Raw genomic sequence first — 17,424 nt, 5'->3', positions numbered from 1 at the left:
TTTTAAAATGTCGTTGGGCTGGGCGATATGGCCAGAAATGTTATCACAATGGTTTTTTTTTTTTGTTTGTTTGTTTTTTTATAAATATATATATATATATTGATCTAAGTCGATAATTATCATGATACATATTTAATAATAATTATAATACTCAATGTATTCTCATGGTTTACGTTAAACACGGGATAACTAAAATAATGAATATGTAAACAAAAAAGAGATAAATAAAATAACTATGGAAACAAAAACAAAACATAAATTTAAATTATATACATTTAAATATTATAATCGTCATTTTCGTTTGATAACAGTCCAAAAAGTTCCCAAATCTGCACTCTGTGATTATATGTGGGGATGCTCTCTGACCGTGTCAGACCAGACGTCACTGAAAATGGCGGATTCTTTCCTTGATCTGCTGCACTATTGGCTGTTCGTATCACATGGTTGTTTCTCTTCTGTATGATTGGCTGTTCGTGTCCTTTCTTTGGAGGCAGAGGAAAACGGACTCAAACACTGTCAAATAGATCTCATAAATGTACTATCGTTATCGTGAAAATTAGCAAGGTCATTTTATCGCCCAGCCCTACACTGAAGTGAATTCTTAGCGCTGTTCTTGCGCCGGCTGACGGTTTTTCCCTGTGCCTTTTCAGATGTGGGATCTGCTGTACAAACTGCGCTTTGTGTTGACGTACATCGCTCCCTGGCAGATCACGTGGGGTTCGGCCTTCCACGCTTTCGCCCAGCCCTTCGCTGTGCCCCGTATCCTGCCACAACAACCGCACTCATGTGACTTTGTTGATCCCCAAAGCGGGAAATCTCAATCTTCAAAAGTGTCAGAGCAGGGGTAGGCCCGAGTGGAGCTAGTAGGAAATATGTCATGCTCAAGGACACTCAAATAGTCATGCTCTACGGCATTAACCTTCAATTCAAATACAGACTAATCTGAAAACTGACCATTGTGTTAATGTGGGCGTATTCCCTCTTTTTCCCCCAATGCTTACGTAAAAAATGAGAGACTGGTATTTTCATTGTTCTATTACATGGGTCTCACGTGATTATAATACAGGATACAGAATATGAAAACTAGATTTTTATTCACATGTCTATGATGTTTATTATAAGGGAATTCACTAATGCGTGATTTAAAAAATAAAAATAATAAGTATAAAAATGTTAAATATGTCAACAAAAAGGCTTGAGGTCTTGATCGCCCGCCCAGGAGAAGACAACCTGGCCAGTGGCTTCAGGTCTTATTTTGAGACCTTATTCAACCCTTCTTTTTCTCAATATTCCCATGTTTCTTGCTGATATTATCCAGGTTTATTATTATTATTATTATTATTATTATTATTATTATTTTATTTTTTATACAAGAGCCCCTTAACTCTGTTGTTACTTCAGACTCGGCAGTGCTTTTTGTCCAGGCGGTGTTCTCCGCCCTCTTCTCCACCCCTCTCAACCCCGTACTTGGCAGTGCTGTGTTCGTCACCTCCTACACCAGGCCCGTGAAGTTCTGGGAGCGAGACTACAAGTAAGTATAAGTACTATTTGTTTGTTTTATTTTATTTTAGATTTTATTTAATTTTTTTTACACCTGGCATTGTATTTTTGCCGGGGGAACAGTCTCACGCTGTGTAAATGTTTGACTGGAAGTGTCTCAGACATTAAGAACGATGGATTGAGATGCATTCTTCACCTTTTGCAGCACCAAACGGGTAGATCACTCCAACACAAGACTCGTTACCCAGTTGGACCGCAACCCAGGTAGGCCACAAAAATGCACAATGATTATTTCAATATTTATTTTTATATTTTACATTGACTTTTTTTTATGGCAAGATATAGTTTATTGTATAATAATCTTTCCCGACACATTGGCTGGCAATAAAAAATCTCGTCATCGTATTGTCGTATTGTCATGTCCAAACAACGGCCGTTGTAGTTCACACATTGCGTTGTCGCGTCTTGGCAAAGGTGCCGACGACAACAATCTGAACTCCATCTTCTATGAGCACCTGACGCGTTCGCTGCAGCACAGCCTCTGCGGCGACCTGCTGCTGGGCCGCTGGGGCAACTACAGCACGGGAGACTGCTTCATCCTGGCCTCGGACTACCTCAACGCTCTTGTGCACATCATCGAGATCGGAAACGGCCTGGTGACCTTCCAGCTGCGGGGACTCGAGTTCAGAGGTCAGTGGTGCGGGGAGGGTCTTGGCTGAAAGCGATTTGTTAATGAAGACTGCCTGTGACATGACTACAGCAGTATAAGCACGGCTGTCACGCTAATGAGACTTAATAAGTAATTGTCAAACAAATAATTGCAATTAATAATTAAATGTACCTTTTTTTTATAGTACAAATTTATAATAGTGTGATACTAGAGCTGTCAAAGTTAAAGCATTATGGCAAATTTGTTTTAACGTCACGTTTTTTTCTTGACGCATTAACGCACATCCTCTTATTATGACCGTTTGTCCGACCCGTAAGATGCCGCCAACGTGTGATGTACAGTATTTGTAGCCTCGCGATAGTGAAGTGAATGACGTCAGACACCGTCTCTGCATGCACCCGTGGAGAGATGTACACACAAACAACAATGGCGTGCGAGAACACCCTGGGCACGTAATGTGGTCGGAGACTTGCCGCCAGCCGTTCAATGTCCCGACTGCAGATTAGTCCCCTTAACCGTTACATGACCTAGGTTGCACCCAACCGCGCCTCAGTTCCTCCGGTATGCGGTCGACATTGCCGGTGTGCCCCATTGTTCGGAGTGAGCTCTTCCCTTGAATAAACAAGGTTTACACCACTGTCTTGCAGATAAGAAAAAAAGCAATAACCATAGGATAAGGAGATCTACACAATGTGTGCAGTAGAAAAAGTTAAAAGTGAAAATAAAGTTGAAAAAAGAGTTAAAGAACACACTACACAGACAGAGCTACTGGAGAGGCTGCCACTTGCATTGCCGCAGGTCAATATGCCTATCCATTGTTGCCTGTTGGGCTTGAGTTTCCCATGTTATGATTTGAGAATATTTTTTTATGCTAAATGCTTTGAGGGTTTCTGGACAATATTTGTCATTCTTTTGGGTTGTTAATTGATTTCCAATAAAAACACATTTGCATAGAGCAAGCATATTTGTCAACCCTCATATTGATAAGAGTATTAAACACTTGAAAAATATCCCTTTCAGGGCCAGTTTGAGCAAATAAATGAGTGAATAATTTTGCGATTCCTCGCGATTGTCTATGGTCAATCATGAGATTAATCTCGATTCAATATTTGAATCGATTGACAGCCCTAGATAATACCTGTCTACCTATTGGAGAAAAGTCATCTAATGACATTTGAATGTTAATTGGCCTCAACCCATCTAACGGAAACTCACCTAATTTTACATTTTGTTTATCACAATATTTCTAACCTTGCTGTAAAATTTCCTCTTTCAATGGAAATGTATGATTGTCGAAATAATTATGAAAGATCTAAGCATGAGTGTGGTTTAAATATTTACACACTGTTTACCTTTAAAAAGCAGGGGTTGAGGCGATACAGCTACTTTAGCGTTCAATCATTTAATTCTCCATCTAAACCTGTTTGCAGCCTGGGTGCATTTGAAGGCTCTCCCAGAATATGAGGAATATGCAGCACGTTAAAAATAAATAAAAAACAGGTACTTCTCAATAAACGACCTACCTCTTTAACGACGGTTAGGACTTACGACCAGCTCTCTGACCAGTCTGTATTGTACGCAATACCGAGGCATCTCAGTGTAAAACATCTCATTGCGCATCGCCCTTTATATACTATACACTATATATACCATATACACTATATACTCTATATATACTATATACATCTCATCACAATTCCCGTTCTGTCTGTCTCGTTCCCACAGTCTGTCAGTATTCACTACACTAGCGTTCACAATTGCCACGCCGCCTTTCCGTGAAATAACACGGGTCCTCGCTTATCGACCAATTCGCTTAACGATCTGGTCGTAGGAACGGAACTCGGTCGTTAAGTGAGGAGTACCTGTAAAAATTGTAATTGATGTAATACTAGTTGCCAGCCCCTTTGTAGGGCGTGTGGTACAGTTCTGCACAAATGAGCCCTTTCACTTTTTAATTCAACCATGTCCCTCTCCGTGCAGGTACCTACTGTCAGCAGAGGGAGGTGGAAGCCATCACCGAGGGAGTGGAAGAAGACGAAGGGTGCTGCTGCTGCGAGCCGGGTCACCTTCCGCACATGCTGTCTTTCAACGCCGCCTTCGGCCAGCGCTGGCTGGCCTGGGAGGTGGCCGCCACCAAGTACGTCCTGGAGGGCTACAGCATCAGTGACAACAATGCGGCCTCCATGCTGCAGGTGTTTGACCTCCGCAAGATCCTCATCACCTACTACGTCAAGGTGAGGTTATGGATCATCGTGTTATGTCGTAGTATGAACTTGAGGTCAAAAGTAAGTAAAACGTTTGGGTTGTTCTACAACCCTGGTTTTACGAATGAAGAACGAGAGTTCTTACCGGTGGCCTCACTGACCAGCTCACTCAAGAGCTGAATAATATGTCAGAGGACGTATGGCAGGTGGTGACACAGTATATGTACTGGGGTACGGGCCATATAAATGGTGTCTGGGTGGCCCAATGACAACCTGTCAGGGCCAAGTTGAGACTTGGTTGATTTAAAGGGGCTTTCAGTTTTAATCAGTGGAGCTCTCTGGAGACGGCTCCAGGCATAGTAGGAACTCTCGTTCTTCATTTGTAAAACAATGGTGTAGCACAACCTAAACACTTTACAGTAATGCATGCAACTGTTGCACCAGCCATCTTTCCGTCTGCTCTGTTTCTGCTCATTTCAAATAAATTGCTTCCAGATACTTGTTTTTGCTGCCGATGCCAGCGCAGGGTTAGATGTTGTAGCTACACTTGTCTTTATGGCACCATTTCTCTAAATATTGGATTTTTCACCACATCGCTCAATCAGCCCGGTGACAATGATCTTTATGGCTGTTTGATTGAATTGGCGTCAGCATTCTTTTTTTTTTTTTTTTTTTTTTTTCCCGAATTACATTACTCATATACTGTATGTATAATTAATTGTGTCAAGAAACTGAAATAAACAATTGCAGTTTTAATTGTGACAACCTCTGGTTTGGAAAATCCACTAGAAATGTCATCATAATCTATTTTCCTTTCCTCTCCTCGAGCAGAGCATCATTTACTACGTGAACCGGTCTCCCAAACTGGAGGAATGGCTGGCCAATGAGACTGTTCAGGAGGCGCTGCGGCCCTGTCTCGGGCCCAACTACGTGGACAGCGACCCCACCTTCAACCTGAACATCGACGAGGACTACGACCACAGAGCATCTGGCATCACGCCAGCTGCATTCTGCATGATCTATCTGGACTGGATCCAGTATTGCAACAGCAGGCGTCAAACGGTAAAACCCACGCTGCAAGTCCTACATCCACCACAACACTGACGCTTATATAACATCAACTTTTTATATATATATATATATATATATAATTTTTTTTTATTATTATTATTATTTTTTTTTTTACCAAAAGCATTCTTAGCAAACCAGAATACATTTTAAGGTAGTTTCAGCCAGAATCCTGGCTCCTTTCAAAAAGTCTGCAAAACAGTTGGAACATTACAGTGATTTTGAAGGAATAGGTACATTTCACAATTCGGTGCAGGGCCCGACACTAACCTTAACAAGTTGCCAAGTTGGCAGTCATGCATTGGCTTTTGGTTGCCAAGACTGACAAAATGGTTGCCTAATTTTAATCATTTTATAATTGAGGGAGATCAGATGGATGGATGGATGGATGGATGGATGGATGGATAGATAGATAGAGCGTTAGAAAAATCAATCAATAGAAAGATTTGTAGACAGGTACAGTACACGGCCCTGGTTGACAACGAGGCAACCGGGTCCACAAGATGGCAGCCATACCCCTTTTCCACCAAGGCTTTTTGAGGGCCGGTTTGGAGCCGGTGCCTAATCCGGATTCTAATTCTGTCTGTCGGATTACCTAACCAAATTAAAATAACGGTCGGTCACGCACGGTGAAAATGCCGACATAAAAGATAGACATATTAAGACGCCAAACATAAGAGATGATGATGATGATGATAATTATAAGAATTTATTAACAATGATAATAATAAAAAACGCGTATGGTGCGTAAATAAGTGTATACATTTGCAAGTGCATGAACGTGTGTAACGATGTACGTGCAGTGACGTGGCTCTCGAGCTTGTTTTTCCCATGCAAAAGCAAACCGGTTCTTCGAAGGTTCACAAGTTGAACCGGCACCCGCCCAGAAACCGAACTAGGTTTGTGTTGGTGGAAAAGGGGTAACAGTGGCCCTGGGGCAACTGAGCCATCATAATTATTTTAACTCATCACGATCATTTTGTAAAATCATTTTTTTCCCCATTAGATTTAACAGTCATTTTAAACCAATGTTAGAAATGCTGCAACAAATAAAATGCAAATGAGATGCATCTTCATCAGTCGTTTTAAGGCAGACAAACTGTCTACACTTTTTTAAGGGCTATATTATGGCACCCCTAATGGAAGCGGCCTCTATGACGTAGTCACATGTGAAGTTTTAACTCCCATGTGTCTCGGAGACTCCTCCCATGTGAGGAACCTTCGTAGTCTTTAACTCAGTGGTTCTCAACGTGGGGTCCTACAAGAGGTTCCAGGGGGTCCACAGCCAAATGGTTCAATTTGGTATGTTCCCTCATGATGCGAAGAAGACGCTGGGCATCATTAGAGAATGCACAATAAAAAAAAAAAATCAAAACTGTTTTGATCCTAACTTCACTGTTATCTCTGGAGCTATAGTATAGGCAGATGCGGATAGAGACACAACCATATAAACTGTCGGTGGCCTAATGCCTGTGTGTCTAAAGTTGTCGGTCCTTGATATAGAAAAAGGTGAACAATCACTGCTCCAACTTATCTCGTGGACTCCTCCATGTCATTGCAGCCCGTGAATAGTGAAAGGGATTCTCCTCTGGTCAACCTGTGTTTCGGGCTATGCATCCTGGGAAGAAGAGCCCTGGGCACGGCCTCGCACAGCATGTCTGCAAGGTAAGACCGGCCAGCGGGGAAGCGGTCGCATTTCACCATCGGCACGTCCGACGTCCCGTGTGCGTGTTTTGACGCAGGTTTTGTCCTTTGTTCCAGCCTGGAGCCGTTCCTCTACGGACTCCACGCACTCTTCAAGGGAGACTTCCGCATCACCTCACCCCGAGACGAGTGGGTTTTCGCGGACATGGACCTCTTGAATCGAGTGGTGGCCCCTGGTGTGCGGATGTCCCTTAAACTGCATCAGGTAGAATATGCGCAGATATAGGCGTTACCAAGGACACTGGGAAGATTTTCATATCTTTTGATTTAGTTATTTTATTAATTCACTTGAAAAGGTAAATCAATTAAATTGTTTTTTCGGAATTTCTGCTGTCAGATCTTGTATTGTAAAAACCGTGCTACTGAAAAGCTTCACGGAGTCCATGCTCCTCATGTTTTTGTTTGTAACGTAAAAACTTAAATTCAACTCAGTAGTAGACTCTTACCCATGAACTCAATATCAAAATAGGTTTATTTTTGTGCCGTAATAAAGCACATTCAACTTTCAAGAATAGAAAAATCATCAGAATTCAATGTAATGTCTTCACTTACTTATGGAGATATCCTGAATCCCCAGGCTGCCATTGCTACTCAGCAGCCACTAGACGCAGGTTACCACAGTGTAATTGAGGGCTGGAAGATATATCCATATAATATTATATGACACTTGTTTTTTTTCAGATTTTTTAATTCAGTCAGCTAAACGATTAAAATACAATGAGTATGAGAGTAAAAGAGTAAATACAATTTAAAAAAATTAAAAATAAATAAAAATAACACATCAGGTCCCACATACAACAGAACCAAGAAAAAAAGGAAAAAAAATCATAAATAAATAAATGAAACAAATAATATCATCCAATATGAATAAATAAAGATGAGAATGTAAAGACAGATGTTATTATAAATTATGTATTATCCTCTGGTCCAGGATCACTTCACGTCTCCGGACGAGTACGAGGACCCCATGGTCCTTTATGACGCCATCACGGCCAACGAGGAGAAGATGCTGATCTCTCACGAGGGTGACCCCGTGTGGCGCAGCGCCATCCTGGCCAACATGCCTTCACTGCTGGCCCTGCGGCACATCATGGACGACGGCAGCGACGAGTACAAGATCATCATGCTCAACAAGAGATTCCTCAGCTTCAGGGTCATCAAGGTCCGAATTGGTTCTGACTTCTCCGGTTTGCCCGTCTCCGCCGTTGGCCGTGTCTGTTTTGTGCAATCTAGCTCCGCCTGTCCCGTAGCTCCATTTCCCGAATTTCCCCTTTCACGTCACTTTTGACATGGAGATAGCATGCCAAATTTCCAATCGCAGCACACTTTTGAAGGTGTTTTGCAGTGGGACTGCAGACAGAAAAATAGTGAAGGACGCTGCGGTGCCCCTAGGTTACCATCTTAGTTTCTGAGAGAATAGGTTTTTGTGTGTTTTGATGCACTAAAATACAACCAGCACTGAAAGCGTCATGGTGATGCGTGGACAGTGGAGATCTGTGAATAAGTGCATTCTCTCTTTTTTTTGGACGTTCATGTAGTTTTGTCCATCGGAGAAAAACTGAATACAGCCATACCCCCATTTCAGCTCGAGTTTGGCTCTTGGCTGCTTTTGACCCCCTCACCCCCAATGCGTGCTCAGGTTAACAGGGAGTGTGTGCGCGGGCTGTGGGCCGGGCAGCAGCAGGAGCTGGTCTTCCTGCGGAACCGGAACCCGGAGCGCGGCAGCATCCAGAACGCCAAGCAGGCCCTGAGGAACATGATCAACTCGTCGTGCGACCAGCCCATCGGTTACCCCATCTACGTGTCCCCGCTCACCACCTCCTACGCCGGCGGCCACTGCCAGCTGCGCTCCGTCTGGGGGGGTCCCGTCAGCCCCCACAACATCTACACCTGGCTCATCAGCAGCTGGGACAGGTGCCCCTGCATTCATACATTAAGCGTGATTTAGCATTTTTATTTTTTATGGTTGTTTGAGTTAGCTACGACTTTTCTCAAAACCTGTCATGCAATATTTTATGTAATTTTTCTTAGTTTTGTTTAGTTTCCAGTAAATTTGAGATGTAATCACTTCCTATTATAATACCCGTTCTGAATATCATAGAAAGAACTGGAACTTGTACAGTTGTTTAAAAATAATTCATCATCCTCATCGAAGGAGGTGTAAAAAAATCTCATTATTGTTCATGTTGGAGGTATTAGTGTGTGTGTGTGTGTGTGTGTGTGTGTGTGTGTGTGTGTGTGTGTGTGTGTGTGTGTGTGTGTGTGTGTGTGTGTGTGTGTGTGTGTGTGTGTGTGTGTGTGTGTGTGTGTGTGTGTGTGTGTGTTATTTTTTTTTTATGTATTCTCTCTGGCTTTAGGTTACAGAAGGGTTGTGGTGCCGGCTGTAACAGCGGGGGCAACATCGAGGACTCGGACTGTGGCGGCGGCTCCGCCTCCATCTCCACCAACCCAGCCGCCCACACCACCCAGAGCACGCCGGCTTCCGGCCTGCCCCAGCCGCACATCACCACCATCCAGCCCTCCATGGGTACGTCTGCTGCACTCGTACCTCCGTTCACTCTCTTCACATGGATGACAGAGGGCCTGTAGCTCAAAATCGCGTTTTGCAAACAATTTATGGTGGTTCATTATCAATTTTTTGGCAATATTATCAAAGAAAGCTACAAAAACGTGTGAAATCTCAAATCAGAAATGTCAAGGTTTATTGTAGTCGTTTCCATGGTTTCTTTGAATACCAACAATCCTATCACTATATGACGTAGCTTTGAACCATAGAGCCTTAAATGTAGTTTCATCTTATGTAGCTACTAGGGAAGGGGAGAGGTGGGAAAAATGTTGACTTGACGTTACAATGTATGACTTTAGGCCAGTGGCGTCTTTCGGGGTGTTTTCTGAATAGCCCCCAATCTAAAATAGCCCCCCCAGGGCTGGCTCTGCGGGGCTCACGGATGTGCCCACGGATGCTGTCAGAGAGGGAGCGATCGGTGCGCAGAGCCCACTGGGTTATTTTAGATTGGTCGCCAGCAGCACCTTGCATCCTAGCAGCACTAGTGCATCACAGCCGTTCCAAAACAAACAGAGAATGTCAAGTTGGGATCTCAGTGCAGTCCTCTGCTCCTATGAGAGCACTTCTTAAAGCCAGTCTCATGTGGATTCTAGTGTCAGCCCAGTATACAGTATATCTGACACCGTTCTTATACAAAGCGAGGGATCGCTTCCCGCCTGGCGCCCGGGGGCTCTTTGTTTCAGCAGAACATTTGGAGACGGGGTCCGCCGTCCCGCCGCTTTCATAGAAAAGGGTGTCCAGAGACACAATAGACAGAGCGGGCTTTGTCAACACACAGAAGAGATGACTCAAGTTACGCATTCATTTTGGAAAAAACGATTCCAATTTTTTTTTTTTCCATGGACTAATGTCACTCCCATCTTCAGCAGCTACACACATACAGACCTGCCAACCAGCACGCATTTTGCGTACCTACTACGCAGTTCTTAGTCAAAGTGTGTGTGTGTGTGTGTGCGTGTGCGTGCGTGCGTGCGTGCGTGCGTGCGTGCGTGCGTGCGTGCGTGCGGTAAATGACTGACAGAAATCAATAAATACAAAACAATACAAAACAACATTTATTATATATTTAAACTACATCCCTGGGATTGGAGCAGATGCTACGACCTGTGATGGTGTCCGCCCTCCCTCTCTTCTCACTCAACATCCACTGACACGCAGCACTGAGCCGTACTTTATTATCCACCGAGGTGTCACGCTGCATTGTGAGCTCAAATGGGAAGGGGAAGAGTTATAATATGGCACAATAATGTGACCGTCATGTTAACATTAAAAACGCCCATCGATGGACCGGTGACCGGAATTGGTCGGTTTTCACCGGCCGATGGGTGTCATATTTGTGTTATATTTTCAGATTTCTGTGCCGGTCTTGACGAGTCACTCAGTAAAATGAGTCGTTCGATTTGATTCAGTTGGTTTAACGCACGGTGAACGAAGGAGGACTTCCAGTGAGCGAGAGTGAGAAGAGTCGGCCATTTATTTTATTTTTTATTTTTTTGTTATGATATAATTTATTTGCAAAGTAGCATATAAATAATATATAAATGTATATTTGCACTTAAAGTGAAAGAGACTTTGATTTGAAGTTTGAACTGGACATTTCCATGTTAGTTATATGTTGTATTCTACTAAAACTCAGTAAGAGATAAGGGTTGAATTATCCTGAAACTTGGTGACAGTCCCATGTTCATATTATTGGAACTCAGTGACAGTTTCATGTTCTATTATTGTTCCATATTGAATAATGAACACTAACAAACACAAAAATTGGCAATCTCACTATGGTGGTAACTGACAATGACAGTGTGGTCCGTATGTGCAGCTGTCCTGTCACGTGAGTGTGATCAGATCACAGGATGTATTTGTAATTGACGTACAGCAGATCAGAAATGGGAATCTTCAGGTCAGACTTTAAAAACATGAGAAAATAGCAAGTGGTGCATCTGTAGTTGGAAAACATGTTTGGTTACTTTACGAGATGATGCATTTCAAGGGGTATATCCTATTGATATGAATTAGTATACTGTATATAGTTGTATACTGTATATAGTTGTATACTGTATATAGTTAGCTGTAGTAGCTTGTATATGACGTGATGAGCCTTGTTACGAGGCGGCTACGGTGTAAATAACTGATGGAGTAATTTAGCTGCAGTAACTCAAACGCCACAGAGGCTCTTTATGTTGTGCTACTCTAAATTATTTTCCACGGTTGGCAGGTCTGCGTATATGATCACAGAAGAGTGTCCATCACCGACTTCCGAAAGAACATTTTAAAGTATTTTGACAAGAGTACATCTTGAATGAATGTCCCATGATGTTAGATTCTAAACACTGCTTTTTTTATTTATTTATTTTTTTGAGCATGTTACGGTTGCAACATTCGGTCGGTTGCACATAACGCTTACTGTCAAAGGTCCTCGGATCAGACGCCTTTAGGATTTCAGGATTTTCTCTGGCAACATATTTTCGATGCCTCTCTGAATCCACTTTCAATTTCAAAGAAAGTTCTGAACACCAACTAACAGCTTGAAGAACTGTTCTTTATAGAAAAAGGAGCATCAGAATCTTTTTAATTGATCCAGAAATGAGAAAATGGCTTCATCCGACAGTGGCAATTAGTCAGAGTTTACAAGAAATAAAAATAAAATAAATACTGGAGTTTTCGTCTGAGAGGTGAAATCCTTTGTTTGACTTCAGGTACAGACAACCCAGTCGGTCCGACCAGTTGGCCGCTTCACCCGCAGCCCCTCCCACTAGCCCTGCTCAGCCAATCAGAAGGCCGGATGGACTCGGGGCTGTTCAGCTCGCTGCAGCGCACCTCCTCCATCCAGGGCCTTCTGGGCCAGCACCTGTCCAGCTCCCAGCTCTCCTTCAGCGGCTCCGTGGCTCCGCCCCCGCTGCCGGGCCCCGAGCGCTTTTGCCCGGGGGGCCTCCTGGAGAGCTCCGGGTACCGGGCGGGCCAGCGCTCCGGCCTGGGCCAGGGCAGCGGCATCCATTACGAGAGCCACTTCGGGAAGTGGAGCCTCTCGGGCAAGAAGGGCTTCAGCGGACCTGCGGCGGTGGAGGGGGACGGAGCCGCGCTGCAGACCATACGCACACAGGTAACTCTAAACTCTAACATTTATTGTATTATTGTTCATGTGATATTCTTCTTTCGGTCGCTACAAATGAATCAAGTTCCTCTGCATCCATCAACATTTCTGATGGTATTAAAACCTAAGCCAAGCCCAATACTTTACCGTACTTTCTACACTTACCAGTTTATATGCAGCGGTCCTGCAGAGAGAAATCCTCGTACTGGACTGAATTTCTTTTGAAAATAAGCTATGGTTCAATTTATTCCAGTTCCTTATCACTTAACTTGCTATCTGACTGAAGGAAACTGTTGTCATTTGTTTTCGATTTGTCCAAAAATTTGTTTTAGCATTCGTAAAAAAAACAAATGTATTGAAAGTTGACGTTATAAAGTTCTCTCAAATGAAATCGGCCTCGTGACAGTAACAGCCGCCGTCCTCCTCCCCTTCATTGTTCTTCAGCATACTCCCCCCGCGGCCCCACCCGAGGCCAGTCCCACCCAGGACCCCCTGGGGGCCACGCAGACGCTCGACAGCACCCTGCTGACGGCGGCCCCTGACCCCCCTCCCGGCGCCCGGCGGGAGCCGTCCACGGAGCTGCCTTTACTAGAGCACCTGCGCTGAAAGCGGGAAGGACCCGCTCCCAGTCCGACCAGTGGCGCCGTGTGGCGATGGAGAAGCCTGCGCCCGTCGCCGGCTTCTGGCCCTGGTTTTTTTTTTTTTGTTTTTGTTTTTTTTTTTTTTGTTTGTTTTTCTTCCCATCTCCCGAAATGAATCGAACCACAAATGGCAAAAGTAGTTTATTCCACCGCGGGCGAACGTGTTGATCTCATGGGATTGGAGAGATAACGCTGATGATCATGATCAATGATGATGGCTATCTGCCCCGTTTCCATCCCCGCCGGACCTCCAACGCAGATGATCCGCATCCCGTACTTTCTCCGTTTCACCGGGAGGGGGGGGGGGGCAAGACGAAAGGGAACAAAAAAAAAAAATAATAATCCCATGAGAACTGAATTGTTTTCCCGGCCTTTCTTTTTTTATTTTATACGTTTTTTTTTAATTCGTTTTTTTTTTTTTTTTTTTTTTTTTTTTTTACAGAGGTGCCTGAAAATATCGACGCTCTGAGCGGCTCTGTTACGGAGCGAGCTTCAGGGGGGCAACAAACGCGAGACGACAAAGACTCCCGCCTGCGCCGGCCAACATGTGGTGCTTCTAGCGCTTAGTTTACAGACTCCAAAAAAGTCCGCAGAGACCCCCCCCCCCCCCCCCCCCCCCCCCAGACAGAGATCAGCTCAGGTCCTCGTGACGGACCACGCCTCCCAGTGGCATTGTGTTGATCACAAGGATACAAACTGGGAGCGATGATGTACTGAAAGCCTTGCATTTTTTTTTATGTATTTTTATTTTTTTTCCCCCCCTTTTTTGTCCCCGGTGGGTGGAACGTCGACGTCTTTTCTTGTCTTGTTTTGTTCTTTTACTTGAAGCGTCGACAAAAATGTCCTCGGCGCCTCCGACTCGCCGAGTTTGTTTCCATCGGGTTGACTGATTGACAAACTCCCTCCCCGGCAAGATCCGTTCGCCCTCCTCCCCCCCGCCCCAGGGACCCAGGCTGCTTTGTATTTCCTCCCTAATACTATACTACTGCTACTGCATCTCCTGCTACTACTAATCCACTACAACTGCTGTCTGTGCAACAGTGACTCCAGCGTTTTAGTTGGAAATAAAAAACAAAAATTGAAATACTGAACGCAAAGGTGTATATTTATTTGATCAATATTTTATTAAGGATATCTTTAAAGGACGCCCCCCCCCCCCCCCGGTGGTGCGGTGTGCAGATCTATTGATTCTCAGATTAGATTCCGCCTTCTGTCGATTGATAACAAACGCAAACATCTACACGTACGTGTTTCGCCTCTTCACGTTTTCTTTCCCTCTTTTGTTTGTTTTTTTTTTTTATTTTATTTTATTTCATTTTTTTCATCATCTTGCCAACGGCTGTCCTGTTCAGTGCGCGTGTTGCGTGTTGCGTGTGCTATAACTGGAAGTATTCCCGAGAAGTCCGTTTTTAAGTCGGTTTCTTTCCCCGCCCGCCCGCGCACGCCCGTAACGTCGCGGCATCCCCGTCGTTCTCGTTCCCGTAACGTCGGAAGTACTTCGTGCCATAGTCCGACCGTTGTTTGCGGAGGTCTGCCTTGTACCCGAGTTCTCCCACCAAAAATAATTATCGACAAAAAAAGGTCAGCGCAACGAGGCCGGCGTTCTCAGGGTTTTTAACGGGTGGGGGGGGAGACGGACTCGCCGTCTTCTGTGCATGAAAACCGGTTTGTTTTCGGAAGGGACAAACGAAAAAAGGCGATCACAGCAGCAAGTCAGCCCGCGTCAGCGGCTCACGTTTTAAGTGCCAGAATATACTATTTCACCTTTTTTTATTATTATTTTTATTTTTATTTTTCAATTTATTTTGAATTCCTTCACCATTTAGGGGTCTTTTGGACCCGGTTGTCCAGCCTGTTTTTTTGGGTTTTTTTTGTGTTTGTTTGTTTGTTTTTGCTATTTCTTCCCCAATCCCATAAACCATCCCGATTGGCCTAAGACAAACTGTAATTTTTTTTCTTTATACGGCGTCGAACCCGTGTTATCGCCCCCTCTCGGCCCGTAAAGCACGCTGCACCGGTGTGCCCCATTCCTCCCTTAGCTCAGGAAAAATGGAGACTTTCCGATCAGGGCTGCTTTCTGTTTGTTTGTTTGTTTTACTGTTTCTCCTCATTCATCTTCAACCCAAAGCAATGTCAATTTGTCTTTTTATGTTTACTTTTTTTTTTTTTAATTAGGAGCAAGGAAAGCACAAGTTACTGGACAGGCCTAGGTGTCGATTGAGAAAAAAAAAAAAAAGGGATTACTTAATTAATCTCTGCGATTTCTGTACAGCATGTTTGGTATATAAATATATATATTTAAAAATATAAATCTATTTTATTAAGTTTTTTTTAACATTAAAGACACTATGTTGAGGCTTGGGGGAGGGTATTGTGTGTACTGCTCTGAGCAGAGAGTCGACTCCAAAGTGGAGAATGAACTCTCAACATCCATGCCGTTTGGGAAGAATCAATTAATACTTCATTTGCACAAATGTATCATACACCATCCCACTTTATCGTTTAATATTATTAGTCATATGGGGAGGTTAAAAGGTCTTTTATTTAAGAACTTTAAGTCAATATTCAAAGTTCTGTACAGTTTTTTTTTTTATGTGTTTTTTGTTTTTTTTTTCCCTTATTTAAATTAAAGCTTTTGTGTCTTTGTTTGCAAATTAAATGTTGAGTGTTGGTGTTTTTTCTTTTTTTTCCTCCTTGCTGGATAACCTTTGGTTTTTTTTTTCTTTTTTAGATGGCCTCTCCAGAAATATTCTCGGACTAAAAACTTGCTTACATCAATAATGCCAATATTGACGCTTGAACAATTCAGCAATGCTTTGTGCAAAGTCGTTTATAGTGTCTGAAGGATGAACGGAGCTGAAATAATCCCGCCACAAAAAAATAACACATTCATAGCAAAGAAATGTTTTAAAATGTCACGTAATTAATATCATTAAATGAGTGTAAGTAGATTACCTAAATCTTTTTCAACCACGGTGCCTGCAAATGTTTAACAAATTCGACTTGAAAAAAACAAAAGTAATTGAAACTCGCTCTTTGTGTTGCAAGATGGAAACTGCAAGGCAGTGCTAATTAATCCGTCCCAGCGGCTCTGTGTTCATCGGAGCAAGCCCAAGTCGGAACTATTAGTAGTGACGAAAGGTTCGGCTCTTTTTCGGGATTCGGTCTTGACGAGTCACTCGGTAGTGGTTCAATTCTCCCGCTCTGTTCGTCTTATTCAGTCGTGGCGCCGAACGAGAGAGAAGTCGGTTCGGCTCTTGAGTTGTGAACAGAATTCTCCCAAGAATCATTACATTCTGGAAATATTTCTTTTGGCGGGATGCAAACTAAATCACCCGCGCTCAATACCTGAATTATGGCAAATGGCTCAACCTTTAATTCGCCTTGGGCTTGAAGTTCGTCTCCGGCAATTATTTTATCTCGTCTGTGAGTCGGAGATTGGCCCCCGCCCGGGCCCTTCGGAAGATGTGTTTGCCGCGGACGAACGCGACGGCACGGCTCCGTGCTCGTGAAAGAAAGCCTGCCGCGGCAGAACCGAGTTTGGCAAACGCCGCCCTCAAGATGGCGGTTTGAAGGGCGGCCGAGCCCGTCCAAGTTGTCATTTTCTGAGCTTCGAAAGACCGTTGGTCGTAACATCCGCATCACAAATGTTTGTTTATCAAATATTCATTGTGTTCAAATATCTCGGGAAGGCGCCGTACGAAGGTATTTTCTCAAAAGAAATATTGTGATGTTTTGATTTTGTCAATACCTCCCAGCCCAACGCCCGGTATGCGTCAGTCGGCACAGCTAGCGGTGATCTAATTTCCAACTACTTCCATTGATCGTGAGAACACATCCATAGCCCGCGCTGCAGTTTTCTTATTGTTTAGGGTGAAGTCAGGTGAAACGTCTTCGTCATGCGCGGCGTATCGGCAGCAATAAAATGGAACCGGGTTTCACTCTTGTTTTATTGCAAACAGTCCTCAGAATGCACCTTC

The 17,424-nt window shown here is 43.7% G+C and overlaps 1 protein-coding gene across 1 annotated transcript in view; it reads left to right on the top strand.

Annotated features, from left to right (window-relative positions):
* Positions 1–13,409, top strand: part of LOC307240520 (pecanex-like protein 3) — a gene marked incomplete at both ends in the record, with an annotated part of 29,423 nt that extends 16,014 nt beyond the window's left edge. The window contains 13 exons of the mRNA XM_080014322.1: positions 651–759; positions 1,402–1,531; positions 1,706–1,764; positions 1,975–2,190; positions 4,151–4,404; positions 5,206–5,436; positions 7,004–7,107; positions 7,204–7,351; positions 8,078–8,308; positions 8,786–9,060; positions 9,504–9,673; positions 12,409–12,812; positions 13,248–13,409. Coding sequence (XP_079870448.1) covers positions 651–759; positions 1,402–1,531; positions 1,706–1,764; positions 1,975–2,190; positions 4,151–4,404; positions 5,206–5,436; positions 7,004–7,107; positions 7,204–7,351; positions 8,078–8,308; positions 8,786–9,060; positions 9,504–9,673; positions 12,409–12,812; positions 13,248–13,409 — 2,493 coding nt within the window. The remainder of the gene's footprint in view (positions 1–650; positions 760–1,401; positions 1,532–1,705; positions 1,765–1,974; positions 2,191–4,150; positions 4,405–5,205; positions 5,437–7,003; positions 7,108–7,203; positions 7,352–8,077; positions 8,309–8,785; positions 9,061–9,503; positions 9,674–12,408; positions 12,813–13,247) is intronic.
* Positions 13,410–17,424: the final 4,015 nt, after the last annotated feature.

The sequence above is a fragment of the Zeus faber genome (genome assembly GCF_960531495.2).
Source record: "Zeus faber genome assembly, chromosome: 14".
Lineage (NCBI taxonomy): Eukaryota > Metazoa > Chordata > Actinopteri > Zeiformes > Zeidae > Zeus > Zeus faber.
The sequence above is the reverse complement of the archived record's forward strand: the minus strand, read 5'-3'. Positions and strand labels throughout refer to the sequence as shown.